The sequence below is a fragment of the Notolepis coatsorum genome, assembly GCF_963971535.1.
Source record: "Notolepis coatsorum genome assembly, chromosome: 12".
Taxonomy (NCBI): Eukaryota; Metazoa; Chordata; class Actinopteri; order Aulopiformes; family Paralepididae; genus Notolepis; species Notolepis coatsorum.
Window position 1 is genome coordinate 86,748,596 of NC_140176.1, and position 18,945 is coordinate 86,767,540.

General features: G+C 43.4%; 1 protein-coding gene across 1 annotated transcript in view; it reads right to left on the bottom strand.

Moving 5' to 3' along the window:
• Positions 1-321: 321 nt before the first annotated feature.
• Positions 322-18,945, bottom strand: part of LOC311237957 (kinesin-like protein KIF27) — a gene marked incomplete at both ends in the record, with an annotated part of 49,258 nt that continues 30,634 nt past the window's right edge. Inside the window, 6 exons of the mRNA XM_084325931.1 lie at positions 322-363; positions 13,007-13,137; positions 14,055-14,253; positions 16,240-16,461; positions 16,945-17,091; positions 18,720-18,889. Of these exons, the coding sequence (XP_084182057.1) occupies positions 322-363; positions 13,007-13,137; positions 14,055-14,253; positions 16,240-16,461; positions 16,945-17,091; positions 18,720-18,889 (911 nt within the window). The remainder of the gene's footprint in view (positions 364-13,006; positions 13,138-14,054; positions 14,254-16,239; positions 16,462-16,944; positions 17,092-18,719; positions 18,890-18,945) is intronic.

Consider the following 18,945-nt stretch of genomic DNA (forward strand, 5'->3'; position numbering starts at 1 on the left):
GCCATTGCCAGCCGAGCCCGCCATTGCCAGCCGAGCCCCAGGTTCACCTGGAGGCCTCTCCAGACCGCGCCCAGCGGGGCTCACCATTGCCATTGCCAGTCGAGCCCCAGGTTCACCGGGACGCCCGTCCAGTCCGCGTCCGGAATAGACCGGCCTACTTGAGAGACTATGTTACTTGAGAGACAGACTATTTATGTTACAGATTATTTATTCATTAACCATTTTAGTCAGAGCATAGTCTGTTGCGTGGCAGAATAATCCAAAAGACTATGTCGGTGACTGGCAGTCTACCCGGTTCACCTAGGTAGGGTGCAGGGACTGTTAGTATGAATTAAACTGTATGGGGATGTTCTTCGGGGTTCCCTGTGGGGGGGGGGATATTTTGTGTATGTGGATCACAACGGTGTTCACGGGGCCCTTTAAGATGGCACGGTAATGTTGCGACCGTGCTGTAAAATACCGTAAAGCGTTGTGGTAACGGGAAATGATGTGTGTGTGTTGTGCACTGGTGGAGCAGGTAAAATAAACGATAAAACGTTACGTCGCAGTCCGGTGCGTGAAAATTAGACCATGCCAGAAAAAGTAGTTCCCAAAAAAAAAAGAGAAGTTGCCTCCATGTGGAAGCAGCTCGGAAGTGCATCCAACTGTTCTCAGTAGGACATCCAACAAACTAACACATCCAACTGTCTCTCAACTAAGACATCCAACAAACTAACACATCCAACTGTCTCTCAACTAGGCATCCAACAAACTAACACATCCAACTGTCTCTCAACTAAGACATCCAACAAACTAACACATCCAACTGTCTCTCAACTAGGCATCCAACAAACTAACACATCCAATTTTCTTTAGTTTTTAACCTACTTTCTATAGAACTTCATTCTTAGATGCTTCTATAGATAGTAGGTAAAATTTTAAGTTATTTGTTTAAAAGTTTAAAAGTTATTTGCCCTATAAGATTTTTATTTTTTTTGTAAGAATTTGGTTAAGGTTAGAGTTTGGAATCAGGGCTGGTGGTCTATCGCCCTGCTCTAAAGACAAACTCTAACCGTAACCAACTTCGAAAGAGGGCCTAAACTTAACCAGTTGGAAACAAGGCGGACAGTAATAAAATTAGCAATCAATCAATCAATCAATTCAATAGTCCACGCTCACTTAAAACAGCGCACCTCCCAGCTGCTTCTATAGAAAGAAACATTTTTTTTTTTTTGCAATTAATCAATCAATCAATCAATTCGTGCAATTTTTATTTTGTTCCACAATGACTCATGATCCATCAATTACATCTTCCAACATTGTTTAAGCAACTAAGACATTCGCCGTGACAGAATCGTTTTCCATTTAGTCGTTATGACCCTATCACCATATCCTTTCATAAAGATTATTGTCCGGCATCTTGTTTTTTTCAAAAAAATCGCACGGCGGAGTGATAGTAATTCGGTTGTGGGCGGGTCCTGGGACCAAGAGCGTGGGTTTATGAAAAATAACTACGTGTAAGTTGACTGTTTCAGCCAATCAGAATCGAGAAATGTGCATGCCGTTGTATAAAGACAAACTCTAACCTTAACCAACTTTGAAAGAGGGCCTAAACTTAACCAGTTGGAAACAAGGCGGACAGTAATAAAATTAGCTGTTTCCAACTGGTTAAGTTTAGGCCCTCTTTCGAAGTTGGTTATATATTCGTACTGGTGAATCGCGTCTCGCTCTTTCGCCATATTGAGATATACCTCATCTCCAGTACCTACTGTACTTCATTAACGAAACAAATGCACCCATGCACTTGACCAGGCCCCGCCCCAGTGTCCTCCTATAAGACACCAGGCATGGTCACACTCGCCCTTCCGCTTTTTCGTTTTCCATCATGGACATGCATTGCATCCCATGAACTAGCTGTTGATGAAATGCAGAGAGTAATTGAACAATGTTGGGTTTTCGCCGGAGATTTGCCAGCCCCTGGAATCTTCTCGGCGCGTTCTGACAGCGCATCGGGCCTGTCCTGGGGTTTCCTCGTCTTCTGACAGCGGATCGAGGGACGTCGCCGCGGCGGCTAGCTGTCGTGGCTAGGTCGTGCCCAGGTAGGATCTGAGGCACTAGGCATAACAATGCTGGCGTTAGTGATGCTGCTCGAGTTGTCCCGTGAGACAATCGAGTTGTGTGTTGGCACAAGGGGCAGAATATCGTTTTATATAGAATACCGTTTTCCCGGTTATCCTGGATCGCGCGGCTAACGCTATGATGCTGGGTTACTGTTCTGTTTGATTCCCCGCTGAGGGCTGTCTTTTTTAAAAAGGTCTTCCCTCCTCTTAACCATTCATGCTGACGGTCGATCGGTGTCTACTGTTGGGAGTGTTGACGGGGGCTTGTTTACCTTTTTCATGGGTGAATGGGCTGAGGCCTAGGGCTGGTGTGCTTTTTGTGAATATTATGAATGGTATGCAGGACTGGTGTTCTCTGGTCTGCATCCCCTTAACGTTGTGTGTATGGGCTAGCCCATTCTACAGTGTGTTGGTGGTGTTTTAGTTAATTTATTCATTAACCCCTTCATGGGTGCACACCACAGTGGAGGTTGCTGGTTGCAACCACCACTGGTGCTCCGTGCTTGTGAAGCAGGTGGCATCAGTCCTTTGCCTCTGGCATGTTGGAACAGTGCCCCGCCCGGCCGACGCCATGAGGTGAGTCGGCCCGGTGGGTGGCTGGTGGGCTGTTAAGCCTATACCGCCACAGTATAGAATTAGCAGCGATTGGTAACTTTGTTCGAATTGCTGTTTTTTCTGTCAAAAATGGTGTCGGGTGGCGGGGCCATGAAGGCCAGCCGACGTCGAAACATCGCGCGAGGTTTTGACGTTATTAGCTTTGACCTAGCCGCAAGCTATAACCGCAGGGAGGGCTAGGATGCTGTCAACGCTTGTTTACAGACATCTTGGTTGGATTAGTCTCCCTTTGAGGGGGTGAGAAGTTAAAAAAAAATGTTCCCCTCCTCAGGGATCCTCTCTCTGCAGAGGGACTTTGGTCTTTCCGCTGGAGCGCGGGCGGTATTTGACCTAGGCCCCTCACCGCCTCACGCCGCGCAGCCAGAGGTGAGAGCACGGCCTCGCCAGCGGCTGTGGCGAGGCCCTCAACCAGCGGCCATGTTTCCGCCGCCTGTGGTACCCTGGGCGCAACGTCAACAGGTGACCGCAAGGCCGACAGCCTTGGCGGTCGAGGGATCGGCTACATTAGATGAGCACGCCCTAAAAAACCGTCGCCCTCTAGCTGTGTGCAGCTCGCTCTCCGGTCACTCCCCCCCAACACCAGTGGGATAAGGGCTCTGATTTGTTTCCTTTGGCTGCAGGCCGCGTGTCTTCAATGAAGCGCAAGCGGCCCCGCGTTTCGCTTCTCATGGGGACAGGGGCTGACACCCAGTTGATGGCTGAGACTGGGTCTGTCCGTGAGAATGTTGTGCTGTCAAGCGGCTCCCACGCCACACGTTCTGCGTCTGTGTTTGGTTGAGCCTGGTGTTACGTCTGTCAACTACAAAAGTTTGTCAGCAGGGGGACTCGAGACCTCTTGAGGCAAACAGTGCAGGTTTCCCCGACCTTGCCTTCGCCAGGCCGGGTATCACATTGATGCCTCCCACTCCGGAGAGCCTGCAGTGGTCTGGCAGGCACGCGTGATTTGGGTGGTAGTAATATCACTGCAGGGCTACGGTGTGTAGGAACCCATGGGGGCCTCACACCTTGCATGTCCAGCTGCAGAATAGCTCCTCAGCGGTCCATGCTGGAGGGGTGTTCAGTGGGGGAGCTTTTGTCACCTAGTATGATGTCAGCTTCCCCCGTATCAAACCGGCCCTTTCTGTCGGGGTCCCCCCTTGGGTGCGATTGCCTCATGGGTAGTGCAAGGGTCCGATGTCCCGACTCCACGGAACGCTCTGCTCGCACAATTAGCGGGTCCAGGGTTGGCTACGCACAGCGGGTGGGACCGGGCCGCCTATCTACAGTTCCTAGCGGACCAGCGCCAAATGGCGGCGGGTGCGTTTTGGGAGTATCATCACATATGGCTACAGCAGTACCATATGTCGAGGTGGATGGAGAGAACGCTGAGGCGGGGACTTGTGTTTACACAACCCCACCCGTTTTCAGGTTTGGTACAGACCCTATTGTCAGGGTCACCAGCAGTGACAGCTCTGGTCAACTAGATCCAATCTCTGTGGGTGAAGCAAGCCATCGTCGTGGCGTTTCCTCGCGGGTGTCAGACCCATGCTGGACCTGTCCCATGGAAGGTTCAGCATTTTGGACCGTCTCCCGCCTGTTGAACACTGTCAGGTGGGGGCCTGGTTCTCCTCCATAGACCTGTAGGATGCGTATTCGCATCCCCGATCTTCCATCCTAGGGCTTACCTACGCTTCCTTTGCAGGGTTTAGCGCAGGGGTGGCCAACCCGCGGCTCGCGAGCCCCATGCGGCTCTTTGCCCGTCAATGTGCGGCTCTTCCATCCATAAAAAAAATTAATAATTATAATATATATATATATTTCTTTTTTACATTTAAAATTTTTTTTTATGTCACTCATTCCATAAGGACGTAGAATAAACATTTTTTTTTAAATGGCCCATTTGCATGTTCTTGGTATCTGAATCTAGGGACATATATGGATCAGTGTCAGAAATAGTGTGTCTGTTACTAGGCTTGAGTAAATTGTAATGAACCAAAGGAGAATATCAATTCTATTTAAAAAAAAAATTATCTTTGACTGTGAATAACACCATGCTAAAATTGACCAGACCTGAAAAATCTAAGCAAATGAATAAAGGGAAGATGATTAAACAGAAGGTTTTGTAGATATAGTACTGAATTCTGCCATCTTTTTTATAATGTAAATTTCTCCACCATTTTTCATCGTATTGCAACACCGTTTCTTGCAAGACGTTCACAGAAAGGTAGAGAAACTAACTGTGTTCTGTTTTATGGCAATAACGTTCAGGTTTGTGGGAGATAATCCCAAAAAATAAGAGAAATAAAAAAGTAAATCCAGAAGTCAGATGATTGACAGGGGCTGGTGTGAGCTGGGTAGGGTAGTTTTCTGAAATTCGAAAGCCCTGAGTCTCTTCCTTCAAAAGACTACACTCACTTTTTGCTGTGCCACTTCCTCCTGTCAATATGCGCCGGTTTCCGACTCAATGCCCTGAGATTTCTATAATCTTATATTTCACTAATAACAGTTAAAATAATTGATAAACAAACGTAATGCTGAAAATATACACTTTTACTGTATATCTCGAGCTTAAGAGGTTAACCCTGTGAGGCCCAAATTAAAAAGACATTAGCAACTTCAGAGGCCAGAGGGTGGGACATATAAACACTAACCTTAACCAACTTTGAAAGAGTGCCTAAACTTAACCAGTTGGAAACAAGGCGGACAGTAATAAAATTTGCAATTAATCAATCAATCAATCAATTCGCACGATTTTTATTTTGTTCCACAATGACTCATGACCCATCAATTACATCATCCAACATTGTTTAAGAAACTAACACATTCGCCGTGACAGAATCGTTTTTCATTTAGTCTTTATGACCCTATCACCATATCCTTTCGTAAAGATTATTGTCCGGCGTGTCCGCCATCTTGCTTTCACTTCTAAAAACTCGCATGGCGGAGTGATAGTAATGCGGTTGTGGGCGGGTCCTGGGACCAAGAGCGTGGGGTTATTACAAATACCCACGTGTAAGTTGACTGTTTCAGCCAATCAGAATCGAGAAATTTGCATGCCGTTGTATAAAGATATATATATATCTATGGCTGTAATCATAGATATATAGCACTAGATGGCTTACCCCGCTGCTGGCCAACGGAGACCGACATTGCCACATAGCGGCCATCTTGTGAGGGTGGAGCACGCCCACTCATGACATGAATGTCTATAGTGCATGTACTATTGAAATAACCATAGCTTGCTCAATTTTCAACCGTTTGGTTTGTTAAAAACGTCAGAGATGTAGTTATCATACTGCATACTTATAATGGACTTTGATATGAAAAAAATTATCATAGCCATGTTAATTAATAACGTTTGTAAATCCATCAAGATTTCAGCGAGTTAAGAGTACTTTTGTTTGTGAAGATCATCACCTTAAAGCAGTAGTCCACCCTCGCAAAGATGGCCACCGGTGAAGTACGCGGGAGACTCCACCTTTCAGGATTGTGGGGGCGTGGTCAGACCACACTTGATTGACGGCTCCCTTTCAACTCAACTGCCATTTCCCCCCGTTCATTCACAATTTTCTTTGCTATATATAAATCTATCAAATGGACCCTACTTGGGTTAGAAAGCTTGACTAATCAATTTCACCCAAATTTGTGTTTTTATTCTACTATACCTGGCTCCCGGAGTATGGCACTAATTGTTTGAATAATTGAAAAGCATTTTTCATTCAACTACATGAAACCGTTAGTTAGCTTTTCTATGCGATAGTCTCCTGGTTATCCTAATCGTTAAGAAAATGTCAAAATCCCCCACACCCACCCAACCCCTTCCAATGTAGTTTCTTCACCTTCGGTATATATTTTCTATGATCTCTTTTTCTTACACAGTACCGTATATTTGTATGTCTTGTATTTCATAAATGTCTTGATGAATTGAAAATGGAGGACCCTTATGTAAACAAGACGAAAGTCTTTTTCTGGTCTTCATCCTCTTAGCAGTTGTTAGTATATTATAATAAAGTTTTCAATCAATCAAATCAACCCCAGGAGAACCATGCTGCTAATGCCCTTTTATATAGTGTTAGGGGACAAGTCGCCCCATTGAGCCATGATTTCAGGTCCGCCCAAAAAATCATGAACACAAAAATGGTGAAAAACAGTAGCCGGTCTAACTCCACAATTCAGTATAATAGTTCAGTCTTTTTAAACATTTTCAGCAAATATATTGAAATACGTACAATGCGTTTAGAAACAAATCTCTGAATTTATGTTACCCAGATTTTAACCTCATATTAGATTAAATGTGTATTTTGGCAATAAAAAAGGTAAAGCCAGGGAATATTCAGGGAATCCAAGAACTTGCATAATATATCATCCCAAATCTTCTTACTACAGAAAATAATTCTCCTAATTTTGCTCTGGTTGAGTTATTCAGCAATGTTTCTCCTGAGGTCATGGATAAATCTGGTCAATCCCTAAATGAGTGACAGCTTGAAAACCGGTGGGTGTTTTCTAGCCACAACACCGTCCCAGTGTTTTGGTGTGTGTGTGTGTGTGAGTAAGAGAGTGAGTGATGGTTACTATAAACAAAATGCCGATATTCAGTGTGCATATTTGAAGTGTTTTAATCAAATAAATTACACATTCAAATACATAGCTAACATACAACAATAAAATGCTATCAATCAAACTATTCAGCAACAACAATCAGCATTCAACAAATAAACACACCATGTACACATGGTATTATCGTAGTGCGGAAAACAGGCCGGTGTGACCATTTCAAGTGCTGTGCAGTTTGGAAAAAGGGCTTTGTGTCGCAGTATCAGATTCTTCAAGACCCAAACAGAGTAAATTCAACCTTGACCTGGGACCCCAGCTCATCAAAACAAACACATATTTATGTAGAAGGAAGGGTTGCCAGAAACAGGCCTGTGAACCATGTGGGGGCCTGAGTCTGCACACTTAATGTCATGTCTACAAGGTATGCATATTTAGTAGATTTTTCATAGGTAGTTTATAAACCTAACCCTTACCTTTATAAACCTAACCCTTACCTTAACCTCACTGTTTATAAACCTAACCCTTGCCTTAACTTTAACCGTTTAATCACGTCCCACTTTAACCTAAAATAGAGATTTCTTTTGTGTGATATTTGATTTTCAAAGTTATAATGCATTTTTCAATGGAATGTGGATACTCTCTAGCCAGTAGCCAGTAACGCTCTGTCGCTTCATTTCCTTCATAAACCTTACTGTGAAAGTGAGAGAAGTGAGAGTTTAATAGTAAAAGATGAGGCACTATTGTGTCTGGTATCGTTTGATCATGACCAGTCTTTTTAGGAACTTGGTCCGATTCACCTTGGAATAATGTTAGACTTCAGTGTGCAGAGCTCTTATTTTTTTACAGTACGCATTGAATGGCACATTTTATATTTTCGCCCTCCCCCCCTCCCTCCAGGGTTCCCACAGACATTGCAAAATTAAATTCAAGGACTTTCTCAAAAAAGAAAAAAATAATACAGTTCACTTTTAAGTGCTGTTTTATATAGCAAAAAATTATAATAATAATAAATAAAGAAAACAAAATAAAATTTAATCAGATCCAATATTTATGGCTCAAAGCCAATCTCCGACAATTGGCAATACCTTAATTCAGAAAAAATAAATAAATAAAGTGTGTAGAGCTCTAACCCCAAAAGTGCCACTGATGTTTACTGTTCCCATCAGTCTGTGTTTCTGTATATTTCTATGGAATCCTCGAGTATCAACTCTGTGCGGCCCTGTTCCTCGTACCTAGCTAACTGAGTTAGCCGGATAATTTTCAGCATAGCTTGACTTAAGCCAGACCTTTCCGTTCCCCGACGTCGGATTGTCTAAATCGCTATGGCAACATATCAAAAAGTTTGAACCTGTGCAGGGTTTAGTTCAGTTAGCTGGATAAACCATGGCCACGCCCTCGCAAAGAAATGCAGCTCCCTTCCTGAAATAATTCTCACAGTCTAGATCTATTATACCATTGTGAATTATGTTTTTGTGCTTCGTTTTTCTAGAGGGGGCTTTTGAAATGTAAAATAATATACCTAAAATGCTGATAATAAATCATATTCAGCCTATAGATTTACTTTGTCCTAAATAATGCATGTCATATTTATACGGATATGGCGCTCACTCGTCGCGACACACAAGTGGTTATTTTAATAATGCGGAGCATTGCAAATGTGAATCCCGTGGGGATATTTTTAATGAATGAAACCTATCGGGCGTTTGGCTCTGATTAGTTTAATATTCTTCGCTGTTGATGTATTTGCTTAACGGAGCGCCCGGATTGTGTTTCATTCAAGCATAAATTGAAGCGTCTTTATGTGTGGACTGTGGATTATGAATTATGAGGAATCTGAATCTGTGGATTGTTGAATTGTATCAGTCACTCACACCTTATTGTGATATTGTAACTGGGTTTAAAATGTCTGAGGAGATGCGCTGATTGACGGATTTGAGAAATTGAATGAGCCGTTGACATTAATGAATTTGAGAAAATGCATTTATCTGTTCAAGCACTGTTATCTGATGATGAACATGAGCCTCATGAGGTGTCACTGGTATAAACCAAAGGTTAATAAATTCAATGCATGTATGGATGATGTCAGAAACAGATTAAAACCTGATTAATAGTGAAACTGTATAGCCTCCCTCAGGGACGCAGGAAGGGGGGGTGCGGGGGGTGCTGCAGCACCCCCTCTCAATTATTGCAAAAAAAAAAAAAAAAAAAAAAAAAATGTATGGCAGTATTTATATATTTGTATATACTGTAACTGTATAACTGTAACACTGTATATTATAAGTTTATCCTGCTCAAAGCACGTCACCATTTTAATATTGTGTGTATTGAGCCGTACTGTATTGTAGCCATTCTCCAATCTGTTAAATAAAGTTTTCATTCATTCATTACACTACTGTATGTACACAATCATACGTGTAAAACCGAGTAGATTTTCGAGTGATGACAGACTGTCACAGACTGATTGAATGACAGGTGAAACAACTAATTGTATTCACCTCCCGTCTCACGCCCTTCCCACGCGCCACGAACCACTGAGCTACTGTGATACAGTGCTTGCGCAGTCAGTCGATTTGAGCTAGTAGTCAGACTTTGCTAGCACAGAATGTCTCACTCGCAGAAAAGAAAAATATCAGATTTATTTTCGAAACGTCCCGCCGGTCCCAGTGACAGTCCCACTAAATCTGATAAACGTCAGAGAGAGACAGAGACGACAGGTTCAGCCTCAGCATCAGGTATTGAAGAGTTAACTGAGTCTGTTCCCCTATACCCCCCCTCAGGCGCCAGGGGCTTCCACTGAGGGGTGATGCAAATAGGGATGGGGTGTTATGGCAGCTCATGATGGAAAGAGTGCGCACCGAGTCTGATCCCGAGTTGAAGAATTGGCTCCAAAAGAGAGACAACTGGATGTCCAACAACATCCAAAACGAAATCTTACAGCTGCTTGCCCATGATATTCAGCGACAAATTAGAGGCAAAGCATCCAAAAGCCCAATCTTTGGCTTGAGCGCTGACGGAACCACTGATGTCTCACTGGAAAAGAACAATTCTCGTGTAATATACAGTTAGCTGATGACAACTTGGAAGCTCAGAACTTCTTTTGGGGTTTTTACAATGCCCGGCCCAGACACAACAGCCGAGACAACAATTGATGAACATTGTTACTCAGCTGATAGTTGTACCCTTCTTGCTGTCTTGTCGTACAGAACTTGTAAGTCGCTTTGGATAAAAGCGTCAGCTAAATGACTAAATGTAAATGAGACGCTGTTTGTGTATAAAATACTTTTACGCCTCGACCTGCCCATGGAGAGGCTGATAGGATACTGTTTTGACGGGGCCAGCAACATGTCTGGGGGGTACAGGCTAGACCAGGGGTTCCCAAATTTTTCAGGCCGCGACCCAAAAAAAACGGTGTCAGAGAGCCGCGACCCCCACTATTATAGGAGGTAAAAAAATTATTTTAAATGGAAATGTATGGTTGAAACATGCAAACGTTCAAACGCACACACACTAATGAGCATTGGAGGCTTTTGCAGGGCCGGACTGGGGAAATCATTCAGGCCAGGAAATATAGCCCCAGTCAGGCCACTTTTTAAGCAGGGAGTCTGGGGGTCCCCCACCAGGATTTTTTTTGTTACAAAGACTTAATTTCCTGCATTCTGGTGCAGGCATTTTTTTTATTTGTACCCTTTAAATGCCAGTGTTTGTGATGGCATCACAACTTATTGTTAAAAAACAGGCTAGCATATGTATGATTAGCAACAACACAGATTTTTATGGATTTTCAGTTTTTTGTAATTGATAAATACAATATTTTATTCAACTTCAGCCCTGATCATAACACCACATATTCATTTTATAATTCTAACCCTTTAAATGCCAGTGTGTGTGATGGCATATATTTGCAATATATCAAATGCAAAGTAAATTTTTCTGGGGGGGATTATTACAGGCTAGCATGTGTCAATGATTAGCAGTTTTTCGTAAGGATCCCGCCTCCACCAATCACATGCGGCTCCCTTTGTGTGTGTGTGAGAGCAAGAGAGAGAAAGAGATAGTTCTCCAACTTGTGTGAGTTGCAGTGATCTCCTGGTTGTTCCCCACCTAGGTTATCTAACTATTGCGCTGGTGCAAATAGAAACACTGGCCTGGCCTGCTTCTAAGTTCAGTGGCCTGACCGCAAAAAAAAAAAGTAAAAGTCAAAAAGTCCTACTTTTAAATGTACTTAAGTATTAAAAAGTCAAAGTAATTTTTTTTTTGAAAGGGATACATTCCATCGTGGGCCAAGTTTTCATTTTAACTATACATTGCACCAGGTGAGTTAGTTGAAGAGGTGAGCCAATTAGTGAAATCATCAGCTGGTGTTTAGGCAAGGCTGGAATGAAACCAAGCATACTCTGCCAACAATGGAATGTGTTCTGCGATAGACAATGCTGAAATGAAAGAACAGAGAACACTTTTTTTGCATTAAAATTATTTAATGCACTTCTCCATTGAAGGTAAACTAACATGGACAACATTCACATCACAGCATGAATAATATCACAATATTAAAAACAGAATGGTGTATCCTGAATAATATCACAATATTAACCACAGCATATTGGATTATCCTGAATAATATCACAATATTAAAGGGCAGAATACTGGAGTACCCTGAATAATATCACAATATTAAAGACAGAATACTGGAGTACCCTGAATAATATCACAATATTAACCACAGCATAATGTGGATCTGTCTATTCTTCTGATAGCAGGTGTTTAATCAAAGATCCCCGCTTTCAAGTGTTGCACAAGGACCAATCAGCATGGGTATGGACGGGTTAATTTTCCATTGATGGGGATTTGATTGGCTGTTTACCTGTGGTCGCAGGATTAATAAAGTTAACGTTAGTTCGGCCAGATAAACAATTAAAATATACTAATTAAAATGGTTGGACCTGTGAGATTTGTACTTTGTACTTTGTAGGTCAGCATTTTAAATGTAAGGAGTAAAAAGTATGTTTTTTTTCTCTGAAATGTAATGGAGTAAAAGTACAAAGTATACAAACCTAATAATACTTGAGTAAAGTACAAATCCCCCAAAACAGTACTTAAGTATTGTAACGAAGTACAATTACTCAAGTACTTTACACCCCTGATGATACCTAAGCCGAGCGCACAGTACAGATATGCTCATAAGTATCTATTAATTCGTATCAATTAGATACTCTTTGGGCTTGTTTGTATCTACTTATTCTGAAAGAGTTGAACTAATTATTTTTGCTAGCAATAGATCTCATTCGATTATTCATTCCATTAAGCCTACTGCCAGCAGGCACATTTAAAGAAATATAATCTGATTGATTGGGGTAATGAGGGACTTAAAATTAGCCTATAGATTATGCATTTAATTTGCCCGCGAGGTTATTGAGCCGTACTGTATTGTACCCATTCTGCAATCTGTTAATAAAGTTTTCAATCAATCAATAAATCAATGCCGTTAGAAAATCAGGATTTCTGTGATCGTCACCTGCTGTCTTTTCAGGTGAGGCGGCCGCGCGCAATTATCCTGAGTATCAAGTCTGGTTCGAATTAACGAGACTGAAACCGCCTTCGAGGAACAGGGAAAGCCTGGATTCAAACATCGGGTTAATTGAATCTGGATGATGGGAATCTGGTTGTGTCTGGGTGTGTGCGAGTGTTCGTTTGTGTGTTTGGAGATCAGAGGGTGAAGGGGTGCAGCAGGGGTTTTGGTGTGCGTGCTGCTTCTGCTTTGCGTCCAGCATCTCTTTCAGTTGCTTCTTCAGGATGCGGCTGGAGCTCTTATAGAAGTACAGGTCTTTCTCCAACTGCTGCACTCTAGTCTTAAGGGCCCGCTCAGCCTCACCTGCTCCACCTGCTCCACCGTCTACACACACACACACACACACACACACACACACACACACACACACACACACACACACACACACACACACACACACACACACACACACACACACACACACACACACACACACACACACACACACACACACACACACACACACACACACACACACACACACACACGTCAGCATTTCAGAGATGTAAATACATGAGCTAGTTTCTTTGATATCATACACACACAATATAATCACCATATCTAAATAAAAAATGTTGCCTTTCTATCTTTTTCTCCCATTCCCCAATTTAGTCGTTATGCCAATTCCTTTCCTGGTCGTTAGGCCCATTGCCCCACTGTCGGCCTAGGGAGGGTGTAGAACTACCACATGCCTCCTCCGATACATGTGGAGTCAGCCAGCCGCTTCTTTTCCCCTGACAGCGAGGAGTTTCACTGGGGGACTCTAACGCGTGCAGAGGTTCACGCTATTCCCCCCAGATCCCCTCCCCGCTGAACAGGCGCCCCGACCGACCAGTAGGAGTCGCTATTTGCAATGACCAGGATTAGGGATGTTCGATATTGGCTTTTTTTCCGATACCGATATCAAACGATACCGATATATGCAGGGTTCCCTCCCCCCAAAAAAATGGAATAATTTCAGGTAATTAACATTACATATCTCTTGTCGTGGAATTAACACAACATTATGCATACTTTTGACAATAAATAAAATCAGAATTTGTTCTTACTTGCTTGCCTGGGTAAATAAAGGTTAAATAAATGTAAAAAAATATATATATCGTTTTTTTTTTTAAACCGATACCGATCATTTCCGATATCACATTTGAATGCCAATATCGGCCGATAATATCGGACGGCCGATAATATCGGACATCACTAACCAGGATCCTTCATCGCCCTCCTCCTCCTCGCCACCTCACCTCCGAGTTGCTGCCGCAGCAGCTGGACGCAGTGCTGGTAGTCCCGGTGCTGCTGGGTCAGCCTGCGGTCCGTGTCCAGGGCGAGGCGCTGCAGGGCGGCCTCCTGCTCCCTCGCCAGCCCCTCCTGCTCCCCGGACTGGAGCCGCAGCTCCTCGCAGCGCAGACGCAGCCTCCGCTTCTCCTCCTGAAGACCCACCACCTGGGAGAGGGACGGGGAGGGAGAGGGGAAGGGAGGGAGGGAGAGGGAGGGAGGGGGAGGGATGGAGAGGGAGGGGGAGGGAGAGGGAGGGTTAGGGAGAGGGAGGGCTGTCAGTTTATCGCGTTAATTAGATTAATTAATTACACATCAAATTGGACATCTATGGATCTCAGGGAATGTATTCCCAGTGTCAGAAATACTGTGTGTGTTACTAGGCTTGAGTAAATTGTAATGAACCAAATGAGAATATCAATACAAATGTTTTTATCTTTGACTGTGAATAACACCATGCTAAAATTGACCAGACCTGAAAAATCGAAGCAAATGAATAAATGGAAGATGATTACACAGGTTTTGTAGATACAGTACTGAATTCTGACATCCGGACACATGCTATTTGAAATATGATTATAGAATATAGAATATCAGGCCTAAAATGGTTATGCGATTAATTAGAATAATTCATTACAAATCCTGTAATTAATTAGATACAATTTTTTAATCGCCTGACAGCACTATTCATAGCACAACAGCTGTGGCATAAAGAGGAGGCGATGGCATTGTGCTACTGGCTTGACTATGGGAGAGTCAGTTCAGAAGAATTAGCAAAACAACCTCCACATAGGTCCTTGGTGCCAGCGGCCATCAGGCTCTGTGCGCAGGGACCGCTGCCAGCAGCCGGGGAACTAACGGCGGTAGAACTCGAGAACTACTAGGAACTCTCACAAACCGCATGGACTACAATGTATAACTATGACGTACTGTATATGGGTACCTTGTGTATACTGCACCCGTGTATAGTTTACTTTACTCATAGTATATATTCAGATTCTAATTCTTTATTGCCCATATATTTTTTTTTACCCACTTTTTCTCCCCCTTTTTTCTGTGATTTTTCTCCCATCCCAATTTCCTCTCGTGCCAATTCTCCCTCCCCTGTCCTGATCGTTGCTCGCATGTGCCCCTCACTGGCCGGTCGTAGGGAGGATAGAAGCCCATCACATGTCCCCTCCGATACATGTGGAGGCAGCCAGTCACTTCTTTTCACCTGCCAGTGCGGACTCTCATTGGCGAGGAGTAACGTGTAGGAAGCTCACACTGCCCCCGCCATTTTCCTGTCTTTGCTGTGTAGGCGCCCTGACCGACCTGTAGGAGTCGCTGTTTACAACGACCAGACTACCACCCATCGACTCCCCTCCCGCTGACTCCGCCAATTGAGTCAGTATGACGGCCGGCCCAAGCCGGAGGCAACGCTGACAGCCGGATTCGAGACAGGTGTCTCTTGCGTTGGTGACGAGCGCAATGTCTGCTGTGCCACCCAGCCGCACCTATTGCCCATATTTATTGTAATGTATAATATAACTGATGGGGCATACAGACCCTCGTCTGCATCTTTGATTACACTGCTACTTTCTCATATTCTTGTATTCAAATTGTTTATTTGTATTTATTTTGTTCTCATTCTTTTATATTCAGATCTATTATTTATTGCCTATATTTTGTCTTTCTACTAGTGATGCACGATAATATCGGCCGCCGATATAATATCGGCCGATATGGCCGTTACACATCGGTATCGGTCCGATATCAAGATAGGGCCGATATGGGCTGATACAAATACATTTTTTACATGTTTTGGCCTTAGATAGTTAAAAAATATCAGTAATTTCTGAAAGTTACAAAAGTAAAAAAAAAATGCGTTTTTGAAAATAGCTCTTTATTTGATTATCATAAAAAAGTGTTTTCTATACAGAGATATCGACATCGGTAAATATCGGTATCGGCCAGAACAGCAATATTAATATCGGTTATCGTATCGGCCAGAATTTTCACATCGGTGCATCACTACTTTCTACTATTACCATGCCCATACCTGTACGACCAGCCAAGCTGATAGCAACGCCGAGAGCTGGATTCGAACCCAGCGTCTCCAGCGTTGATGGCGAGCACCTTGCCCACTACACCACCTAGCCGCCCTTCCCTTACCTTGTTGAAGCATTTGACAAGCAGCTCTGAGGCCTCTGGTGGCGACAGCTCCTTCAGCTTCCTGATGACATCACAGTGGAGGGCGGAGTCTGTGCTGTGTGACTGCTGACTGGCGGAGGCTGTGACTGACAGCTGTTTCGGCCTGTCCCGGATGGAGCGACTCTTGAGGTCCAGGGTGGTGTCCAGGGCCTCGATGGCCTCCTCCAACTGGAGCTTTATTACCTGCAATTAGGGATGTTCGATATTGGCTTTTCTACCGATACCTATATACCGATATTGTCCAACTCTTAATTTCCGATACCGATATCAACCGATACCGATATATGCAGGGTTCCTCCCCCCCCCCAAAAACGGAATAATTTCAGGTAATTAACATTACATATTTCGTGTAATTAACACAACATTATGCATACTTTGACAATAAATAAAATAATAATTTGTTCTTACTTGCTTGCCTGGGTAAATAAAGGTTAAATAAATGTAAACAAAAAAAAAGAAATGTTTACCGATATTTTCCGATATCACATTTTTATGCCAATATCGGCCGATAATATCGGACATCCCTACCTGCAATGCCCCCTGTATTGTTGTGTATTTGAAAAATAAAGAAGTTTGAAGACATAAAAATGCGACCAACACGCCCGTATTATTACACCAGCAAGTCCTCTTCAAGGACCACACACACACACACACACACACACACACCTGAATGGTGCAAGGCTTCTTTAGACAGGCCTCCCTGCGCTGTAGCACCTCCTCTCTCCTCCTCAGCTCCTCCTCCAACTCCTGCAGCTCCGCTCTCTTCTGCAGAACCCCCTCCTCCTCGGCCTTCAGCCACATGCTGTGAAGAGTCTGAGGTTGAGGTTGGGGGGGGAGGGGGAAGGTTACACACATGGAGCACGATTTACCCATCTCAAGCCCCGCTCTCTTTTCTTTTTTTTTTTAAACTTTATTTTTTAGCGTTTATCGCTTTCCTGGTCAAGCATGACCGACAGTTGTAGGGTGAAACGGGAGAGAGAGCAGGGGGAGACATTCGGCAAATGACGGCGGGTCCGGGAATCGAACTCGGAGTCAACCAGATCCGTGACGCAGCACGGAGTCCCGCGCGAGCGCGGTAACATGGTGTGCTACTGGAGCACCCCCGCTCTCTTTTCTTGATCCTCCAATCACAACTGTTGATTGGAGAATCAAGAAAAGAGGGCGGGCTTGATAGGTGAATCTGAATTTGAGCAATATTTTTAGTACCTTTTCTTTTGATCCTTCATCGTCACCAACAGTCAAATCCTCTAACCTCAGCTCCTGCAAACAAAAAACCGCATCAAACTATGGACTTGCTCAACGGTTCACCTTTGCTGTATTTCAAAGCTAACTGCTACATAATTTCAACTCAAGTGAGCGTGTCTTCCTCTTTATAAAAGGTGAAGTGTTTCCGGGTGGATGGCTATTGTGTTGAAGTGTTATCGTGAGCTGCTGTGAGGTAGGCATGAAAGCTGAGGGATGCCAAGGAGTTGGTTATAATATTAGTTTGCCTATTACACTGTTGTTTTGAGCTTGTGGAGTATTCGTCAAAGGACCATTGTTTGTCTTTGGTTGGAGGATCAAGAAAAGAGGGCAGAGTTTGAGATAGGTTCACACCTGTGATTGTATATTGTGTATTGTATACAAAGCCAGATATAAACTAATCCCAGCCAACATTCAAAAATGGTTCAGAGACAGGGAAGGAGGATATAACGAGGGAGAGGGAATCCTAAACAACCAATGGTACACACTACGCTGAAAAGCATGTGCATATCTGTTTGTGGAGTGAAGTTGTGGAATAATTTACCTGAAAACATCAAAATGAGTAAACATATTGCACAATTTAAAAAGCAGCTTAAAAAAATACACATTAGAGAAATACAGAAATGAGTAATGCGGATAAACAAAGTTATGTGTTATGTTGTATTGTGTTATGTAGTGTTGTATTGTATTTACTGCTGTCAAGCTAATCAAGTTTTTTTCTTTTTGTACTATAAGTAAAAGTATATTGTATTATACTAAATTATGTTATATCTAGTCAAATTAATGGAAGAACAAATGTAAATGTAAGGGGGTAGGGATCAATAAGCTTAGCTTACTCCTTTTTTGAACATGTCAACTAACTAAATATATTGCTCTTGACTTTTTGTTTATAATTTCTCTTTTTATTTATTTTTAATTTTTTATTATGATTGTTGTGTTTGACGGAGCTAGATACCGTGATTTGTTTGGAGGAATATGGAGAATACATACTTTTTCATTCATTCATTCATTCATTCATTCATTCATTCATTCATTCATTCATTCATTCATTCATTCATTCATTCTCATTCATTCATTCATTCATTCATTACTGCACCAAGCAGCGTGCGTGACATTACTGTGTGAGTGCTGCAGCTGCACGCTGTACAAACCCTCCTCGCCGGGTCCAGGGGTGCAGTGGTGTCGGCAGCGTCTCTCACCTGTCTGAGGATGGTCTGGAGCTGTTCTCTCTGCCGTCTCATGTGCTTCGAGCTCTGCTGGAGCTCCGCCCGGGCCTGCCGGCCCAACACCCCCCCGGTAGGTGGGCCAGCCGCGCCACTATCATCGCCATGCCTCCTGCCGCGTTTGTCCGCTTCCTGGGCCTTCTCGCCTGCGACACACACAGGAACACAGTGGGATCGTCATGGATCAACGAGCGGGACGAGG